This window comes from Lynx canadensis, chromosome X (genome assembly GCF_007474595.2).
Source record: "Lynx canadensis isolate LIC74 chromosome X, mLynCan4.pri.v2, whole genome shotgun sequence".
Classification (NCBI taxonomy): Eukaryota; Metazoa; Chordata; class Mammalia; order Carnivora; family Felidae; genus Lynx; species Lynx canadensis.
The window spans coordinates 19,508,976-19,530,101 of record NC_044321.2 but is presented as its reverse complement, the minus strand read 5'-3'; the positions used below and the strand labels follow the sequence as shown (position 1 = coordinate 19,530,101).

Genomic DNA, 21,126 nt, shown 5'->3' with positions numbered 1-21,126 from the left:
TCGCAAGCCGTTTCTCAGCTTCACATTCCCTCACCTTCTAAACATATTCAAGGCTCTTCCATCTTATAATGGAAAGTAGGTAAAATCTCCTTCCCTTAGAACACTGTCAAACTATCTTTCTCTTTCACTTCAGAGCTAACTTTATGGAAAGAGTTGGAAAAAGTCATTTGCTCTTACTGCCTCTGTATCTTGACTTCCTGTTTATTTCTCATTCTCACTCTTGCTGGCTTCTGTTCCTCAGAGCCATTGAACTGCTCTTGCCAAGCTCTCCATTTTCCCCCTTATTTTGTGATCTAATGGGTGCTTTTCAAGTTTTACCTGACCCTATTGTGGTTCCTGATAAATATTGTTGAGCTCATCCTTGGGCTTTGTGACACTTCTACCTCTCTGGCTGTTCCTTTCCTATCTCCCTTGTAGGTTCCTCTTTTCCTAGTGATCTTTTGAATGTTGGTTATCCCCAGGGTTTTGTCTTCTCCCCCCTTTTTTTGCTTATCTGTACACTCCCAGAGCTTCACTTGTTATCAGTATGTGGAATACTTAGGAACCTACATTTCCTGCCCTGCTTTTCTGAGTTCCAGATCACTTTGCCCTGTCGCCTACTGGACATCTCCATTTGGATATGCCCTAGGCTTCTCATATTTAACATTTTGAAAATAGTCCATTTTATTCTTCCTCTATTCTCTTTTTCAGTGAATAGTGTACCATCTTCAGTCAGGCAAGCTAGAGACCTGAGATTATTAACATATTGAAGAGATTATTAAAATATTCTCTTCTTTTCCATCGATACTGACATAGGCCAGCCACATATGATTTATTCTATGGGTGCCACAGAGGCTTTAAGTGGACTTTCTTGCCTTTAGCCTCTTGTTCCCCCAGTGCATCTGTTAGGAGGTGCATGGATGGAAGGATTTTTTTGTCACTTAACAAATATTTATTGGGTGCAGACCCATGTCCTGAGGGCTGAAGATACAAATTTGAATGAATCATGGGGGAAGCAGGGAGGCCACTAAACATGGGAGTATAATACAACTTTAAATGCACAGAAGCATGCTTAGCTTATTAAAATATGGCAAGTATACAGAGAGTCTCAAGGTGGTGTAGGAGTCAAAGGTGTTAGGAGGAAGGAGGAATAACTCTAAGTGAAATGGTTGCTTCATAAGGAGTCAGAGGGAAAATAGATAGTTGAGTCCTTGTGATTTGTTTCTTTTTTATGAAGATGTTTGATGCTGTTGGACTCATGTGCTGGGTTCTTTTTCTAATTGAGGCAGTGTGTCTCTGTGGAGTGGTGATGGGTCACCTGCTGGGCTTGGGCTTTAGACTTCGGCTTCTTGACCAAATCTAAAATTGAGTGGGTAGTCAGATTAGAAGATCCCCAAATCTCTTCAATGTGTAGAAGTCTTTGGACCTAGGATAAGGCTGCTAGTGGGATATGGGGGGTTGGGTCTTCAAAACAAGATAAGACTTTTTATGGATTCAGGGATTCAGTTGTAAATGTTGAGCAATAATCTTGCTTTTCCTTTCTTTGGTTCTCTTCTTTTTTCTTACAGTTCTCATTTGCTACATGCACACCAAGATTCATTCAGCTAAGGCATCTCCTCTGTCTATAGTTACAGCCCTGGTGGACAAGATTGGTAAGCAATATTATTTTCTGTGGATACTTAGAATTCTTAGTAATCACAAGAGATTATTGAAATTAGAGGAAATATTTTCGTTTTAAGGAAAAATTTTTATGTATATATGCGTATGAAAATGTCTCATGGTATATACTAAAATACATATTTATTAAAATGATCTTGGCGTGGAAGGGTTTTGCATAATTGCAGTTTTATTTTTTTTAGTTTTAAAAATGTTTGTTTATTTATTTATTTTCACGATGTTTATTTATTTTTGAGAGGGAGAGTGCAAGTGGGGAAAAGGCAGAGAGAGGGGGAGACAGAGGATCCAAAGCAGACCCTGTGCCATCAGTAGAGAGCCCAGTGTGGGACCTGAACCCACCAACTGCAAGACCATGAACTGAGCTGAAGTCAGATGCTTAACCGAGTGAGCTACTCAGGCGCCCCTCCAGTTTTAGTTTTTATATTCTTTGCATTGTCTACATTTTTCAAAAAGGTATACAGTTCTCTTTTGTATGTCAAAAACGTTCTTTTTAATTTTGAAGACTAAAAAAAAAGAAAAAAGGAAAAGTGGTGGAATTTGCCAGAATATAAAATGAAATTTTCCTTTTGTAATACGGAAAATTTGGGGTGTGGTTTGAACTCAGATTGACTTTCTGTTTCGCAGATATGTGTAAGACGAGCTTAAGTCCAGAACAGGACATCAAGTTCAGTGGCCATGTCAGCTGGGTTGGGAAGACATCCATGGAAGTGAAGATGCAAATGTTTCAGGTATGTATTCGTCTAAAGGTTGCTGGCTTGTTCCAATACAACCAGTTAGTCCAGTGAAAGAAAAGCATATTTACCTATGCTTTTTACCTATGCTATACCTATGACAGGTATATAGCTCACCAGTTCTAGAAAAAGAATTGAAAATTCATGTCATGCAGATGGTGGGTTATTAATGTGTTCTTCCTGGACAAAGACTGACACTTTGTTTGGTGTCTCGGTTCATTGTTTATTACTTTCAAATCATATATGGCTACATGTCAAGGTGCTTATTTCTGGTTTTGCCCCAGAGAATTTCACAAAAGTCTGAGTTACATCAGGCACGAATGGTACTTACTGGTCACTGTGTTAGTTTCCTCGGGCTGCTGGAACAAAGTACCACAAACTGGGTGGCTAAAAATAACAAATTAATTATCTCACAGTTTGGCAGCCAGAAGTCCAGAATCAAGGCTTCAGCATGACCATGCTCCCTCTACAGTTTGTAGGGGGAGAATCCTTCTTTGCTTCTTCCTATCTTCTCATGGTTTGGTGGCAGTCCTTGGTATCCCTTGGCTTGCAGCTTGCACGCTTTGATCTCGGCTTCCATTGCCACGTGCTCTTTCGCCCTTGGGTGTCTGTGTCTTTGTGTCTCTCCTCTTCTTCTTCTTTTTTATTAAATAATCTCTGTGCCCAGCATGGGGCTGAGACTCATGACCCCAAGATCGAGAGTTGCATGCCAGCCAGGTGCCCCTCTTCTCTTCTTATAAGGACATCAGTAATACGGGATTAAGGGCCCACCCTACTGCAATATGACCTTATCTTAACTGATTATATCTGAAACGGCCCTATTTCTAAGTAAAGGTATGTTCGGAGGTACCAAGGGGTAGGACTTCATATATTTTTGGAGGACACAAGTCAGCCCATAACAGTCACTTAGACTAAAGGTAGCAGTTAGGAACAGCCCCACTAAGGAGCAGAACTCTGAGTAGCTGTTATAAAGAAATGAAGAAATTTGACAAGAAACAAGTACCTCAAAGAGGATAATAGCACAGAAATCAGATAATTCAGAGTATGTCCCACGTTTCATTGTGAAAATTTATTTAAGAATGACTCATTCTGGGTGCACCTGGGTGGCTCGGGTAAGCTGCCAGCTTTGGTTCAGATCATGATCTTGCGGTTGAGTTTGAGCTCTGCCTTGGGCTCCGTGCTGACAGTGCAGAGCCTGCGTGGAATTCTCTCTCTCTCTCTCTCTCTCTCTCTCTCTCTCTCTCAAAAAAAAAAAAGAATGACTCATTCTGGTGAGCACAGCATAACGTATAAACTTGTTGAATCACTGTGTTGTACACCTGAAACTAATGTGACCTTGCCAACTATGCTCAAATAAAAAAAATAAGGAAAAAAAAAGAATGACTTCTTCAGTTACGTCAGAGTATTTAGTAGGCTCATTATTCAGATAGACTTTTTCTCTTCTGGAATTATGAAGTACTTCACCTTTTGGAAAAAGTCTAAAGCTTGTTCTGCAGTAACTAAAGTTTTTGTCAAAATAGTTAAGTAGTTTTTTATTTGGGGCTCTCTGTAAGCAGTTGGATTCTTTAAGTTCCATGTTGTCATAGCTGACAGTAATACTGTTGTTAGAACAAAACACACTAAGCATGATGGGGATGCTGCTATGATTAGTCCACACTGTTTTTTTTTTTAAGTTTATTTGTTTTGAGGGGTGGAGAGGGGCAGAGAGGAGGAGGAGGACGAGGAGGAGGAGGAAGAGGAGGAGGGAGAGGAGGCAGAGGGAGATGGAGGGAGGGAGAGAGAGAATGAGAATGAATATCTCAAGCAGGCTCCATGCCCAGTAAGGAGCACAACTCGGGGCTTGATGCAACCACCCTGGGATCATGACCTGATCCGAAGTCAAGAGTTGGACATTTAACTGACTGGGTTGCCCAGGCGGCCCCTATCTGCATTTTTTAATCTTCATGGTTGATTCCTAGACTGCTCAGATTCCTGCCATAGGAATCAAGGTAATTTGAATCTGGGCCAAATAGGTTGAAAAGAGTTACAGGAGTTATTGTGGGGAGAGGGCCAATGAAAATCACTGTCAGACAAGTACAAACTTCTGTTTTAAGTTTGTATTTCTCATTGACCATTTTGACTAGTAACTCAAGACTTGAGTGATCCTTTCTATTCCAGATAGGAAGCTTGGCGGTAGGTGCTTTGCCTCTGGTTTAGGTACATGTAGGTTCACATCCCAACTCTGCTGCTTATCAGCCATGTGAATGTGGGTAAATTACTTACCTTCTCTGAGTTTGCATTTTCTCAAGTGTAACGTGGAAACAGTAATAGTACCATGTTTTTTTGTGTGGTAAGCATGAAATGAAAAAACAACCTAACCATAGGAATTAGTTGGTACATTGCCTGTCACACAGTAACCACTAATCAAATGTTGACAGTAATGTTCATTTATTATCATTACTATGGAGGTGGTCCCAAATATTTTCTGGGCTTGACCTTCAGACTCATCTTTCTGCACGCCTGTTTTATCTCTCCTCCTACACGTGCTCTTGCTACCTTAAATCAGGTGTGTGACAAACTGAGTACCTCAGCTTCCTTCCCAATCCTGATCCTCCTCCATTTCCCCCTTTGCTGCCCTGGGTCCAAACCTTTGTCATATCTTTAAATTCGTCCTTTCCTATACAGCCTTTTGCCAAGTCTTGCAAATTCATCACCCATAGCAACCCACCAGAGAGTTCTTTCTTCCCTTTCCTCTCGGCCTCTGTGTTTCATTCAAGGCCTCACTGCCTCCTTTGTGAGTACCTTAACTGTCTTTTAATAGTCTACCTGCCTCTAGTCTTTGCTCTCTCTGTTAATTGTACAGATTTTTATGAGTTAGATCTTATAAAGGCAATCTTAAGTCACATTGCTTTCCTTCTCCAAACCCTTCAGTGACCATTATCTGTGGATTAAAGTCTGAACTCTTTTGACTAGTTAGGATCTAAGGTGCTCCACAAACTAGCTCCCACCTGCCTAAATTTACAACTGTAGTCCCTCTGACTTATCATTCCTATACCTTCTTAGAGCTTGCTGCTGGACATTTTGAGCATTCAAAGAATAGGGAGTTACTCATTTTTGCATTCTTTTTTTAATGTTTGTTTATTTTTGAGAGAGAGAGAGAGAGAGAGAGAGAGCGAGGGGGAGGGACAGAAAGAGAGGGAGGCCAGAATCTGAAGCAGGCTCCAGGCTCTGAGCTGTCAGCACAGAGCCCGATGTGGGGCTCAAAAGCACAAACTGAGAGATCATGACCTGCCCTGAAGTTGGACGCTTAACCGACTGAGCCACCCAGGGGCCCCTCAATTTTGCATTCTTGATGCTTGGCACTAGTAGGTGTTCATTATAATAAACCATAATGTAAACAGTGAGTGAGTAGGATGAGTATCATTGCTTATTCTTTTTTCTTGCCTGAAATCCTCATGTTCTGGCTCCACACATTCGTATTCTACCTCTGCTTCCAGGCCACCTTATGCTCAATCCTTCCCCGATCCTTCCAGCTCATAGCGCCTGTTCCTTCCCCATGACTTCTGATTCTTTCTCCTGGTACCTGCTCTTCTCCTCCGCAAAGCAGCATATGAACACATCTTTTCTTTTCGACTACACTGTAGGCTCCTTGACATAAGCAGCATCTGGGTCTGAGTCACCTAGCCCACTTCCTCGTGTCCATTCATTTAACATTCACTTAGCAGTTTATCGAATGTGTGTTCTGTGCTCAGTGTATAGCAGTGAGCTAAACAACGTTTCATTCTCTTACAGTTTACATTCTAGCAGTGCTTGATAATTTTCTGCCTCAACTCATATACATCATCAATCATTGATTATCTTCTATCTGCCAGTCTTTGTGCTAAGTGCTAGGCATACAAATGTGAGTAAAAATGGTCTTTGTCCTCAAGGAAAGCGTGCTGCAATCGGTGATTATGATATACAGATGGTCCCTGACTTAGGGTGGTTTGACTTCCTATTTTTTGGCTTTATGATGCTGTGAAAGAGTGTTCAGTAGAAAGTGTACTTTAAAGTTTGAATTTTTATCTTTTTCTGGGCTGGTGATATGTGGTGCTGGGCAGTGGCAGTGAGTTGAAGTTCCTGGTCAGCCACGCCATCAGGAGGGTAGAGGACTGACGCACTTGCAACCTGCCTGTCCCCATATGGCTTTTCTGTTTTATACTCTCTGAACAGTATTAAATAAGTTCCCTGACATATTCAACACATTGTTATTAACGAGGCTTTATGTTAGATGCTTTTGCCCAATTGCAGGCTAATATAAGTGTTCTGAGCGTGTTTAAGGTAGGCTAGGTAAGCTGTGATGTTCTGTAGTTTATGTGTATTAAATGCATTCTTGACTTAAGATATTTTCAATTTATGATGGATTTGTGGGGATGTGACCTCGCTGTAAGTCGAGGAGGATCTGTAGTATATTAAGTATCATGCAGCTTTTCTCAACAGAGGCACTACTGGCATTGGATGTAGGAAAAATTCTTAGTTATGCAGGACAGTCCCCCGCACTGTGAGGTGTTTAGCAACTTGGTTACCCCTGCCCGGCTAGTGATGTCCCTCAAGCCGTGTGACAACCAAAACCAGTTCTGCACATTTCCAAGTGTTTCCCGTGGGAGTAGTATCCATCTCTGTTACATTGAGTACCACTTTCAGGGAGGACTTTGTTTCCACTCTGGTGGCAAACCAAGGAAGGGATGACGACCTCTGCCTGGGGAGGGGGCAGGGGTGGGGAGAAGTGTCTTGAGGAAGGTGGCTGTGAGGAAGGCCCAGGCTCAGGCATGGATGGGAGGAGTTCAACAGCACAGTACATTCCAGACCTCCAAGTTGTCAGGTGTGCTTAGGGAAAGGTTGCACGTGTGAGGGGCGTGTTTGGTGAGCAGAGAGGAATCTGGACTCTGTTGTGGAGAGCTTTATATATATTGCCAGCAAGCTTAGAGCAGATGTGGGAAGAAGGTTGAGGGGGAAGGTGATGTGGGCCTGAACAGACAGCAGCGAGGAGGACTAGTGAGGAGGTTTGTCGAAGAGTGAGCCTAGTATGCCCTCAGCTTATGATAGGACTTTATGATATAACTTCCCTGGAAGTACTGATTCCTAGAGGATGAAGAAATACCTCAAAGCCTCAAAGGCTTGTACGTTGTAACTATTTCACTCATTACGTGGAATGACCAGTGATCCTTACCCCTTCTTGGGAGCCCCCTACACTCAGCTAAGGGGGCACAAACGTGTGCTGGTAGCTGGCATACTGAAGTTACCTGAATATTCTAATGTCCATGAGAGCGGTGGGCACTTCACCTGGCTTTGTGTGCCATTGTGAGGATAAGTAGGCCTCAAGAAAGCCAGAACTTTGCATAATGCAGGACAGTTAAGTGACGGTGATGCAGAGGGTCCCTCTGTGACCCTTGCCCTTGAGTCTCAGTCACGCACACTTCCAAAGCCCGTAGGTCATGTCCATCCCAGCCCTTCTCGCATGGTGTACTGTTTGAATTTTGGGGTGTCTTTCTCCTTTTCCAAGACCACAGCCTTCATGGTCTTGCTCCATTCCCACCCAGAGCTTAGTTCTGTGTCTGGCAACTCAGCAGATGGTGGTTAATGATGCACTTTTCTTTTTCTTTTCTTTTCTTTTTTTAAATTTTTTTAATGTTTATTTATTTTTGAGACAGAGGGAGACAGAACATGAGTTGGGGAGGGGCATAGAGAGAGGGAGACACAGAATCTGACACAGGCTCCAGGCTCTGAGCTGTCAGCACAGAGCCCGTTGCGGGGCTCGAACCCACGAACCGTGAGATCATGACCTGAGCCGAAGTCGGACACTTAACCTGCTGAGCCACCCAGGTGCCCCAGCACTTTTCTTTTTCTAATTGCAGCCCTTTCCAAAGCATATGTGACATCTGTTAGAATTGTCATAGGTCTTCTTGTTAAATGTATTTCTTATGTCTGTATTTTCTTTCCACTGTTCTTTAGTTACACGGCAATGAATTTTGTCCTGTTTTGGATGCAACCTTTGTAATGGTGGCTCGTGATTCTGAAAATCAAGGGTAATTGCTGTTTTTTCCTAATTCTTTATTTTGGAAGACTTCAAAGAAACACAAAACTGGAGAGAAGACTCTAATGAAATTTCCATATACTCATCACCTAGACTTAGAAGTTTTAACACTTTTGCCGTATTTGCTTCATCTCTTTATTAAAAGTGTATTATTTTCTTTATTATATTTTATTTTTTTAAATGTTTATTTTTTTTTGAGAGAGAGAGAGCGAGAGACAGAGTGAGCAGGGGAGGGGCAGAGAGAGAGGGAGACACAGAATGTGAAGCAGGCTCCAGGCTCCGAACTGTCAGCACAGAGCCCGATGCGGGGCTTAAACTCACAGACCGTGAGATCATCACCTGAGCCAAAGTCGGACACTTAACTGACTGAGCCCCCCCCAGGCGCCCCAATGAATTCATGGATTTTAATAGTAAATGTATTTCAGTAAATTGCAGCCATTGTTCTTGATGCTCAGAGCGTACTGTGTTTGGGCAGTGGGAGCTCCTGTAAGCTGGCTCCTGGAGTAAACTTGTTTCACATTTCCCCACCAGTCTTCCTGTTCTCTGGTATGGTGGGATATCTTGGGCTCACTTTACACATTTTCTTCCTCAGGCCCAGAATCAGCCATTTCTCTGAGGAGTCTTGGGGTTCCTCTTAGTGAGTACTGGTATTTAGAGACCAGAATCTGGGCACTAGAACTATATTTTCTACTCATTTGTCATTATTTCTAAGCCTTTTCAGTGGACAGAGTTAGGATGTATATTAAAAAGCAACAAATATCGGACCTCGTGAGTTAATCTACCATCAATTCCAAGTCAGATTGAACTTTACAGATTTTAACTTATTTGGCTTCATACTTTTTTCCCCTTAAGTTGAATTCTTGGTTCCTAACAGCAGTCACCCGGAAAGGCATTTGAACGGGGGGAAAAAACTGTTGAACTGTGGGGGGTGGGTGCTGGGCTGGGAGGAAATAGTACAGGATTGCTCTTGGTATAGGACAGAGTCTGGGGGCCTGTGGGAATCTAATTTGTATTAGAAACTTGAGGTAGGGGTCCTCATTGAGAAATCTTTGCTGCCTCATGAAAAACTGCCTTGGAAGAGTGAGTTAAGGTCAAACAGATGTGAGTGTAGAATGCTACTCTTCACTTTCCCACTGGGCTGGGCAGGCCTGTGGGTCCTAGGGGCTGGCCCTGGGTGGGGGACTCCTTTCCGGCCCTGTGGCATTATTTAAAATTTCTCTCCCATTGTTTCCATTGTTGTTTCATCAAATTTTTGGATTCTACCACAGTGAAAGCACCCCCCCCCCCTTTATCTGTTTTCTCTTTTGAGAAATTTGCCACCTTCAGAAAAGTAGAATGATGCAGTGAGCACCCAGAGAGCCCTCACCTTCAATTCACCAATTGATATTTTGTCTTACCCTCTCTCTATAAATACACACATGTACACACTCTTTCCCTGAATCATTTGAAAGTAAGTTTGAGACTACTTCACCCCTGGATAGTCCAGCATCTGTCTCCTAATAATAAGGTTATTCTGTTACACAGCCTCGATGCCTTTATTATATCCAAGAAATTTAAGTGAGACAGTTATATTATCTAATATACAATCCATATTCAAACTTTGCCATTTGTCCCTAAAATATCTTTTATAGCTCTTTCCCCTGGGTCAGGATCTGATCGAAGATCATGTATGGCATGTAGTTATTATGTTGTTTTTTTTTTTTTAAAGCGTCCCCCTGCCATTTTCTATCTCTGAAGACGTTGACATTTTTGGAAGGGTCCAGGCCAGTTGTCCTGTAGAATATTCTACAGCATATTTTTGACTGTTTCCTCATTATGACAATCAGGGGAAACTTTTTGGTGAGAGGCAGTGTTCTTTTTATAATGGGAACTTTCTAGTATACAGCTTACTCTGTAACTAGAGGGCTCCTTACTTGTTCCTGGGTTATTATATGAAACAGTGAGTAAGCATTACCTAAAACAAACAGCAGAGACTTGGAAACCAGTGGGTAAATTGTTCACCTTCCACCTTTCCTGGGGAAAACTGTATTTATAAGCCTCTTAAACTGTATTCTTTTCTTTTCTTCTCTTTAGGCCGGCGTTTGTAAATCCACTCATCCTTGAAAGCCCAGAGGAAGAAGAACTCTTTAGACAAGGAGAATGTATATTAATTTGTTTATAATAAGATACAGTTCTGCAAAGCACACTAGCTGTACTGCAGAAGAGGTTATTTAAGAGCATGTATGGACTGTTCATACCAGTCAAGTAGTCTTACTCATGCTGAGAATTTATTGAAATTAAAAATACCTTATTTTTGGTTCCAGAATCCATAGTTTAACAGTTTTCCTGATTAGACAATATTTGTTAAGTGCAAAAATTTGTTTTCTCATTTTTAGTAAAATGGGAAATGTATCCTAGTGAAATAACTGCTGGTCAGGGCTCTGGTTCAGGATGGTCTTTTTAAAAACTTTTTAAAATGTTTATTTTATTTTAGAGAGAGGCAGAGAGAGAGGGAGACAGAGGATCTGAAGTGGGCTCCACACTGACAGCGCAGAGCCCAATGGGGGACTCAGACTCAAGGACCGTGAGATCATGACCTGAGCTGAAGTTGGACGTTTAACCAGCTGAGCCACCCAGGCGCCCTGGATGGTCTAAGTGTGGTCTTTAAGTGGTCTCACACTGAGCCAGTGTAGTTTCCGTGTGAAAGCAGGGAGTCGCTGGACACTTTATGTAGCCTCAGCAGCCTTCTTTGGGATATATGTACAATTTCCGGTGGGCTTTTTGAAGTCAGGAGATACTACCTTTGTAGGGTCTGAGGCAGCCAAGGTCAGGAACCGCAGTGCTGCAGTGGGACCCTCCTGATCGTAGCTCCTTGTCGTCCTGTGTTCCAGTGAACAAGGGGAGAAGGGTTGCCTTCAGCTCCACGTCATTACTGAAAATGGCTCCCAGTGCCGAGGAGAGGACAACCATACATGAGATGTTTCTTAGCACGCTCGATCCAAAGTAAGTTAGGGTGGTGAGATTCCAGGTTGGGAAAGCATTTAAACCTTGACCTTCTCCAGAGCCACTTGGGCCCCAACATCTTGGGAGTTGTTTGCATATATTTTACCTTTCATCAGTAAAATCATGGCATTAAGAGGGTTTCCTGAATCTCCTTTTGTACAGGACTATAAGTTTTCAAAGTCGAGTTTTACCCCCTCATGCAGTGTGGATGGAGGATTCAAAACTGAAGAGCTTGGAAATTTGCCACCCTCAGGTATTGTAAGCCTATGAAAAATTTTCTAAAGAGGATAACTTGCTTTGGTGATTCTCATCTAAAATTTGATCCGCCTTCAAACTGACCTCTGTTCTGTGGCATTGTTAATTCCTTTGTTCTGTATATGAGGGTGGTCATGAGCTTGTATTTGTTAATAATTATTTTATGCCCTATAGGAGCGGAACATTTTCAATCGGATCTTTGGCGGTTTCCTTATGAGGAAAGCGTATGAACTTGGATGGGCTACTGCTTGTAACTTTGGGTGAGTTTGGCAGTGTGGCGCCAGTAAAAGTATTCAACTTCTGAGAGACAGTTTGCAGTACCCCGTTGAAATGAACCATTTTAGGCCAGTCTGGATGTGTTGGGGTATGTGCTTTGTTTTTCAATCAATTTCACACTGATACCACCTCCACTTGGTCTTCATTTTCAAAGGCTGTTGCTCTGACTTTGTCAGTGCATTAAAGACCTACTGAGAAAAGGTGATGACAATGCAGAAAGGAAAAGATAGAGTGGTGATCTCGTCACATTGGCATCCCTTACCATTTCTCACCAGTATGATTATTTGCCCCTTCCCTAGGTTTATTCTCTTATCATTCACATTTTGCTTCAGCTGATTGTTAGGGGAGAAATAGACATCATCTGAATTTTGTGGTTGACCCAAATTCTGCCTTTGTCTGTTAGTGGTTCCCGACCGTTTGTAGTAGCAGTGGATGATATCATGTTTCAGAAACCCGTTGAGGTTGGATCACTGCTGTTTCTTTCTTCGCAGGTAGGTGTGCGATGAGGGATGAAATAAATTTTTTATCACTTGGGCCCAGAAGAGAAGGTTTTTTTTTTTTTTAATTCTAAAGCCACTGTTTCTCTTACGACTGGCTTTTCTCCCCTTCCTAATGCACTTGACTAACTATCAGGTCTAACTCTCTTAGGTTTGCTTTACTCGGGACAATTACATTCAAGTCAGAGTGCACAGTGAGGTGGCCTCTCTTGCGAATAAAGAGCATATGACCACCAATGTCTTCCATTTCACGTTCATGTCAGAAAAAGAAGTGCCCTTGGTTTTCCCCAGAACCTACGGAGGTAAGCAGCAATGTCTGTCCTTAGTGAATGGAAGAACGTATAAAGAAATTTTTCTTCTTTTAAATTGTTGTAGGAAGCATAGAGACGCCTCTTAGCTCCAAGAACGTATCTCTAGGAGATAGCGCTTTCGAGGGTCTGCAGCCCTGATGGCCAGGATGCCTCATGGCCTGCAGGCTGCCGTTGCTGCTCTGCCTGACCTGGCTACCATGTGAAGGGTCAGTCCAGCTGTAAGTGGCCACTGGTGGTCAGAGACTGGTGCAGCCACAGGAAAGGGGCACGAGTCGAGGCTCACCCCTCAGGATCCTTGCACACCCCCAGCCCGACAGGGCCTGCCTAGAGCCATTTTTGCACGCTCCTTGTTGCCCTCGTGTTCCCAAGTAGCCTCGCTGTCCGTACAATGATTTTGTAAGGTGCCATGGGCTTCTCCATGGTTCTCTCTTTTGTGTTTCAGAGTCCATGTTGTATTTAGATGGGCAGCGGCATTTCAACTCCATGAGTGTACCGGCGAACTTGAGAAAGGACTACCTTGTGGAGCCCTAGGAAAACCATGCTTGTTTAAGAGCAGCCCTCCACGGTGGCATAGTACCCGGTGCAAGCCCGATCAAGTGTTTTGGTTTCAGTCTTTATTCTCATCCTCTGTTGAGAAGAAGAATGTCTTCAACCTTTAGGATGATCAGCAAAGCAGAACAAGAGAGTGGCTGGGTGGGGCGGAGGAAGAGGGAGTTATTAAACAATAAACACTCTCAAGACAATTTAAATTAGAAACCTACCATGTCACCTCCTGTGTGGTAAAGAAATGAGGGCAGAATGCCTTTATATGCAGTTGGAAACGTTTCTTTTCTTAAGCTTATCACAAGCTATCCGTATGTGCAGTTTCCTGCCAAGGTATTTGGAGGGCATCCCTTAAGCCTGACGCTGCAGTTCCCCTGTATTGTCTAAATCCCATCAACCCTACATGAGTCCTCTGTGTTTTGCCTGCCTCTCCTTCCCAGCTTTGGTTGTTGGCAGGAGGCAGATGAAAAGTCGGGGTGAAGGGAGCGAACAAAAGGTAAGGCATTTGGAAGGATTTGTGGGAAGCTTTAAGCCTAAAGCCATACCAAGAGGAGGTGTTCAGAGATGATCTGTATGAGGACACGCAGGACCATGTGTTCATTCTTTCGTTCACCAGATAGCTTTTCACGCTCTACTCGGAGCTGGCCAGGATATATCTGATTCAAAAACAGGAACAGTGACAATAATGGCTGCTTATGCTTGCTGAACACTTGCTATGTGCTAAGGCACTGTCCTGAGCACTTGACATGTATTAGCTCATGTATTTCTTCCACCACCACTAGAGGTAGGTTCTCTAACCCTCTCAGGTTAGGTCACTCAAGCACAGACAGGTTAAGTGACCTGCTCGTGGTCTCACAGATAGTAAGTGGTGGTGCTGGCATTCAGAGGCAGGCAGTGGTGCTGGCATTCAGAGGTGTGTGGCGCCAGGGCACGCTTGACCAGTACATGGGACTGCTTTCTGTGTCCAGGATCACAGTGTCACCTAGGAACCCAAAGGGAGGTATTCTCATGAGTCTAGCCAAGACAAAGTTCCTTTCTTGATGGGATGGGAGGTCGATTGAGTCCGGGAGAGACAAAAACCAGGCTTTTGGGAAGAAAAGAGTCCTCTCTGGCAAGGTGTTTCCCCACACTGTACTTGCACCATCCTGAGCTTCTCTGGGCCCTTCAGTACAGCATTTTGCAGATTTACCTGTGACTCGGTGGGGACTCTGGGAGTTGTGTGAATGTGTTAAGGGCAGTTCAATGAAGAGACCTACTGTCTGCTGTCGTACAGATTATATGTTATACATTTAAACATTTTTTGCTTCTTCACTGAGATTCTTTCTAGAACTTTTCTTGCTATTCTAAGCATGGTTCCAGTAAATATCCTAAATAGCTAAAATATTTAACCTTTAAATGATTTCCTTAGGAAAATTGCAGAGAAGTGATACCTAGGTCAGAATAGTGTGCACACATTGAAGGCTTTGAATATACATTTCACATAACCTTCTAGAACAGTTGGAGACCTTCATTTACTCATCGATTTCCCTGAAGTTTGCCAAGTTTTATTCTTTTTAAACATCTTTGCCCTTTTGATAGGCGAAAAAGGATATTTGTTAATGGGCTGTCTTTGAATTTTGCCAAGATTGAACTTTAAAAAATTGCTTATTGTGTTTTTAGTTAAATTACTAGTTCAGGTATGGATATCAGAATCTTAACTCAGAACCTGTTCCCTCCCATTAAAGATATGATAAGAACAACAGGTTTTGATTTTTATTAAAACAATTTTTTTAGGGTTTCATTTTTAATACAGGACTTGGAGAAGATGAGATGAAGCGAAATATGAAGGACATACAGTAGGCTCTAGATATTTAGTGTTCTGTCCCTCTTTAAAGATAGTGAGTGTTTGGTCCTAGCACCATTACGTGTTGAGCATGGAATTTCCTAATGTGGGTTGGACATGGTTTTGTACTGAGTTGTCCATCCCGAGACATCCTAATTTTACTTCAGGCATTTATTACCAAGTTCTTTGTTTTTTGCTTAGACATTTCTTCAGTTGGTCTTCGAGGATGGTGTCTTTAACACTGGTTTTTTAGAAGAATTGACACTGATATGCTGTGCACTATGTTGTGTGTGCCTTTGTGATGCCGTGGATCCATTTCTTGTGGAACCTGAATACTCTGCACATTCCCTTTGCTACCCGCGTTCTCTTTGACGATCTGCTTTCTCTCATCTCTTAGAGCCCAGAGCTTGATGGCTGAAGAATGGAAGTCTCCCCTCCCACCCCACACCCGTCACCCCAGGGAATTCAACATTTTAGTTTTCTTTTTGATAAGCTTGTGCAGAGAGAAAGACCCTTTATCTTCCTAAAGGCATATTTGAGTCTGTGGGATGGCCAGGCCCACCCGGGGAGTTCTTGTCCCTGTGGCCTTGGCTGCAGTCACCTAGGCAGCTGTAGGCAGCTGTGTGCAGCGGGGGGCGTGTCTGGGGCCGGAACATCTGGCACCTCAGCTGGGGTGGCTGGAATCGGGTGGGGGTTGGCCAGACCTCTTAACAGGCTGGTTGGATTTTTTAAATGGTGTCTTGAGGGCTCCAAGAGCAGCCAGCCAGAGTTTTAGATCCTAACTACACCATCCTCCTGCCTCTCAAAGCCATTTTCGTGCCGGGAACAATCAGTGATGTCCTGGAAGTTGACAAAGAAGGTACCTCGGATACTAGTGCTAATGAAATAGTCTTGTATAAACATTTATTAACAAGTAACACTGGGAAACACTACATAGGATACCCCTCCTCTGGTAGTTTTTAAAGCATGTTAGGTTACAAAAGACTCTGAAAAGTAGGTCCGTAAGAACACCTGTTTAACTTTGTTCAATCAGCTTTTGTGAAACTTACTTGGCCATGGTCCTTTTTTCTTATTAATACCTAGTAATAAATTGCACACATGAGAAGAGGGAGGCAAAAGGAAGTGCATTAGAGGATGGTGAAGGGTAGTTTATATTTGCTTCCATTTTGTTACGGAGAAGACAAGTTTGTTACCAATTTCTGTTTCTCGCCAGAGCCTCAAGCTCAAATTCAGTGTTTTATGCTTTACAACAAAAACATTTGAGAGGAGTTAGGGATTCTTTATTTGGTTCCAGAACCCCATGACAACTTGTATGTTGGTGAAGTGCTGCAATAATCAGTGAGAAGGTGTAATCATCATAAAAAAGGAACTTTTATGTATGACTAACATATTGGAGTCTTAGTATGTGTCAGGCAATATGCTAATGACATTCAGATGTATTTGCTCATTTAATCCTTACAGCCACCTTTGGAGGTCAATAGCATTGTTACCCACATTTTGCAGAGAGAGGTGAGGCTGCAAAAGGGACAGGGACTATATATGTAATCTCAGGATACAGTTAGGTCTCTAACCATGAGAGATGATGGTGAAATAGTTTTGGGATTTTAGTTCCCTTATAGAATAGATTTTCACTGCATTTGTGATTGACTCTCTGAATCGACTTGTGAATGGTCCCCCCCCCCCCTTTCCTGGGCTACAAATAATGCATTACTGTAAAATAGGTAACCAGAAAGAGGAATTAAAAAGGATTGAGCAAGTTCAAATATGGATTTAACGTTCTTGACTCATCATGTTGCTTTTAGATGAGACTCTCGTGTCATAAAACTTTTAATCTAAGGGGATCAATCTGAGGTGGATTTGGGGGTCCTTTCACCCAGAGGGCGGGTTTCTGGAAGGCAGTGTGCAGTGATGTGAAGTAGTGTTGGCGTGAATGTCCATACCTGGGAGGTCTTGCCTAGGGTTCTCTGCCACTGGCTAGGTCTGGGAGTGGGCTAAGGGCTTTATCTCTTCAGGTTGTTTTCCATCCCATAAAAGGAGGGGCACCTTCTTCATTCCATAGTCCCCTGATTTAGGCCTATATTGTTTCGCTTGATTCGGCTGTTTGGTTAGTGAAATATTTTAATGAATATACTGCATATCATCTTAAAAATCAAGTCCTATTTAAGATATAAAAAAAGCCCTTCTGAAGACCATTCAGTAATCCAGAGGCATTGAGAAATTAGTATCTCAGAGAAAGGATTAAAGTAACCAAAAAAAGGGTAAGATATTTTGGTTTGTGTCACAGAAATTGTGCATCTTTAGTAGAGGGAATAGGATGGCTAAAACAAATGAACAAAACCCTAATGGAAGTAAAATGAAAATTACACATGACAAGGTATTGATACAGCAGGTGTTTATTTCATCCTGATTACATATATACATACCTACATCTTATATACATTTATAAGAAGACTGTATAACACATCATGCCTAGTAGTGGTAAGTATTATGTGAAACTTGTTAGACATGTGCATGGTGCATACATTTACGTGTACTAGGTCACAGTGTAAAATGTACTAATTGGGTCACGGTCATTGATGGAAGGAGTACACTCAATACAAATAAAGATGTGTACTTGAGCTGTACTTAGGTTGATCAGAATTTTGAAGTTTTACCTTTAGAGTTGTAAAAAACCCCCAAACAACAATAACAAAGCCATTTGAGAGTTTAGTTTAGCCTGATAGGGTCTTAGGACACAGCAAGTTGCTGTGCCATTTCCGTGTGGCTGGCGCCACCTGGTGGCCTTTGGGTTACAGTGCAGCATACTACCTTTAATAGAAAACTCGTAGATCCAGTTTCTGATGTCCTGACTGAGCTGTACAAATGGCCATAGCTTGAAGTTAATGAGTTTCACTTCTTACCTTCATCTGGCCTTGGCCACACGCCTTTAACCCTAACCAATCACCTGTAAAGTACATGCCATCTCCCGAAGGATTATCACAGACGAAAACCAGTTAGTGCTTCATCTCTTGAGACAGAGTCCCAAGTACTGTCTTTTTATAAAAGGACAGTACACTTGGAGGTGAAATGGCCTTCGGTGAAGTAGTAGGAAATGCGAACTTCCCTCATCCCTGTATTGTAGCTTCTCATGCTCCCCTTAGGGCCTCCACCATTGGTAGGTATTTTTTGGATTTATTGCACTTTGATGCTCTTTTTATATGCTTTCATTTGGGAGACTCTGGGCTCCTTGAGGGAAGGGATTGTTTCATATCTTTTTATCCACATTGCCAGCAAAGTATCTTGCACACATGTAGGTAATATTTCCTGTTTGAACAAGTGCATGGCTTAGGTGAATTTGGGTTTGGACTTGTCTTTTGATTTTGTTAATGAAGAATTTTTTTGTTCATATTTGAGAGAGAGAGTGTGTGAGCACGAGTAGGGGGAGGGGCACAGAGAGAGGGAGAGAGAGAATCCTAAGCAGGCTCTGTGCTGTTAGTGTTGAGCCTGTTGTGGGGCTGGATTTCCCCAGCTGTGAGATCATGACCTGAACTGAAATCAAGAGTTGGATGCTTAACCAACTTGAACCACCCAGGCGCCCCTTGATTTTTTTTAATTTAAAAAATTGTAAGCTTAAGCCTCAGGAAGGTGGATCTTTAGAAATATTTTTTTAGGGGCACCTGGGTGGCTCAGTCGGTTAAGCGTCTGACTTTGGCTCAGGTGTTGATCTCATGGTTTGTGAGTTTGAGCCCCACATGGAACCTACTTCGGATTTTGTATCTCCCTCTCTCTCTGCCCTTCCCTGCTCACGCTCTCTCAAAAGTACATTAACATTAAAATAATATATATGTTTAGGATTTTCCGTAAGTGTATATAACATTATGCCAAAATTGCATTACCTAAATAATGGAACTGGTAACAGTTGCTTTGCTATTGAAGACTAAATACATAGTAGTTATGATAAACATTTTCTTCCTTCTAAAAGCTAGGTACAAATTATAGAAGTGTATATGTGTGTATCTATAGATTTATGTATGTATGTGTGTATGTATATTTGTATATCTCCTTTCACATGGAGACCTTTGTAGATCTATTTACCTGAAATACACATTTCATCACATTCATATAGTAGCAACTCTCTTCAAAGACCTTTCATTAACTCAGTGTTGTCAGAAAGTTCTTGTAAGAAATACAAGGATGCATTCCATGATACCAGATGGGGGGGGTGGGGTACAAAAATCTCATTAAATAATAAAACAGTGGTTAATGTATTTGAGAATAAAATATACAACCTGGAAGTCTACTGACAGATGGAAAACTTAGGATGTAGCATTAGATATGTCCTTGGACAGAGAAGAAATGATGGGAGTGAAGGATGATTGCATGAGATTCTGGGGACTAAGACTCCTGAAAGAGCAGTCTGCCACAATCATTGTAAAGTTCCGAACACTGCTAAGGCTTAGCTGGGGAATATTCGACACAAGATTACATATTTGAGGCAGAAGCGGGGAATTATAGATGTCATCTATGTATTAGTGGTCTGAAAAGACATTGCCCAGTGTATTTCACAGAAACTTGAAGCTACCTCTTGACCTATTATTTTGGATAAGCCCCTATGTGTTAGGGCACGTTCTCTTGTGCCGCACAGGCAGCTACTAAACTACACTGGTCTCCTTTCTTTAATCAGTTGGCAGCTGTCTCTAGAGAAGAGTCTCTTCACCTTACTATTGACATCTCAGGCCACATACTTCTTTGCTCTGGGGACTGTCCCATGCACTGTAGGATGTTTAGTAGTACTCCTGGCGTCTACCCACAGACGCCAGTGGCACTCCCACAGTTGTAACAACCAAAAACATTTGTGGACATTACCATGTCCCCTGGAGGCAGTTGAGAACAGCTGCATGTTCCGGGAACAGGTGCCCTGTAGCTACATCCCAGTCAGGCCCGGGGCCCATCCTTTCCAGTAGAACAAGGGGACTCTCCTTTCTGAACAGTTTTTCTTGTCTTCTGTAAATGGTCACACGAGATCATCTTTAAGGATATAATTTTGGATCTGTGGACTTTCAGAAGTCAGCTGTTTGAAGGGATAGTTTATAGAAGGCATTGAAGAGGAGTGCATATTTATTGCTATGTTTGTCAGGCTATTTACATTACCCAGTTAACACGAAAGTGCCGAGTCAGGATGTATTTTCACTTGTGAAATGGCTACACTTTCAGCACCTGCCTAGTCAAATGCTAAGCTCCTTGAGGGCAGAAACTTGTCTTTGGTTACTTGGTAAGTGCCAAGTATATAGAGTAGATGATCAAAAGTTGCTGAATGAAACACTTAATAGCTGGCTTTTTGGAATGTATCTAAATTGTCTTCCTTGTAAACATACCTAAAATGAATACGTAGCTAGAAAACTATTAATGGAATGGAAATTAGTAATCAAGAAGATACAGCTGTATTCCAGGAGTAAAAATTTCTAATTTTCTAATTGGAAAGAGGAAATATCAAGAATTCCAGGGAGCCTGGGTGGCTGGGTTGAGCACTTGACTCTTGATTTCAGTTCAGGTCATTATCCCAGGGTCGCGGAATCAAGCCCCGCATCGGGCTCTGTGCTGAGCATGGAGCCTGCTGAAGATTCTCTCTCTTTCCCCCTTCCCCCACTCATGCTTTCTCGCTGTAAAAAAAGGTTGGATTCCAACTGTATTGAAAGTGGATTGACAAGACTATCATAAACCTGTCTAGACACCAAAGTACTAGCAGTCTTCAACTTTACTAATAGGCCGGCTTCTAAAATTTCAACGGTAAACTAGCATTTAGAACATACTTAGCAAAGGGTTATAACTGGCAGTTGGGTGTCCACGTCCACGTCCAAATACCCGTCACTAGTCACCTGCCATTTATGACAGAACTCCGGAGTTTCAGCCAGGAGGCTGGTAATACCTTCAATTTTAGTGATGGCCTACCTCGGGGAGCGAGGGGCTTTTTGTGTGTCGAGAGGGGATTAGCATGGAAGCCAGATGAGGCAGTCTCTTTGGT

At 42.4% G+C, this 21,126-nt stretch overlaps 1 protein-coding gene across 8 annotated transcripts in view; it reads left to right on the top strand.

Moving 5' to 3' along the window:
- Nucleotides 1-13,573, top strand: part of ACOT9 (acyl-CoA thioesterase 9) — a 42,708-nt gene extending 29,135 nt beyond the window's left edge. For all 8 annotated transcript variants that reach the window (XM_030305177.1, XM_032592092.1, XM_030305171.1 and 5 more), the window contains 10 exons: nucleotides 1,548-1,631; nucleotides 2,281-2,384; nucleotides 8,358-8,431; nucleotides 10,513-10,580; nucleotides 11,310-11,421; nucleotides 11,584-11,674; nucleotides 11,851-11,936; nucleotides 12,356-12,443; nucleotides 12,601-12,751; nucleotides 13,203-13,573. In XM_030305177.1, the coding sequence (XP_030161037.1) occupies nucleotides 1,548-1,631; nucleotides 2,281-2,384; nucleotides 8,358-8,431; nucleotides 10,513-10,580; nucleotides 11,310-11,421; nucleotides 11,584-11,674; nucleotides 11,851-11,936; nucleotides 12,356-12,443; nucleotides 12,601-12,751; nucleotides 13,203-13,291 (947 nt within the window). In that variant the 3' untranslated portion in view covers nucleotides 13,292-13,573. The remainder of the gene's footprint in view (nucleotides 1-1,547; nucleotides 1,632-2,280; nucleotides 2,385-8,357; nucleotides 8,432-10,512; nucleotides 10,581-11,309; nucleotides 11,422-11,583; nucleotides 11,675-11,850; nucleotides 11,937-12,355; nucleotides 12,444-12,600; nucleotides 12,752-13,202) is intronic.
- The last annotated feature ends 7,553 nt before the right edge of the window (nucleotides 13,574-21,126 follow it).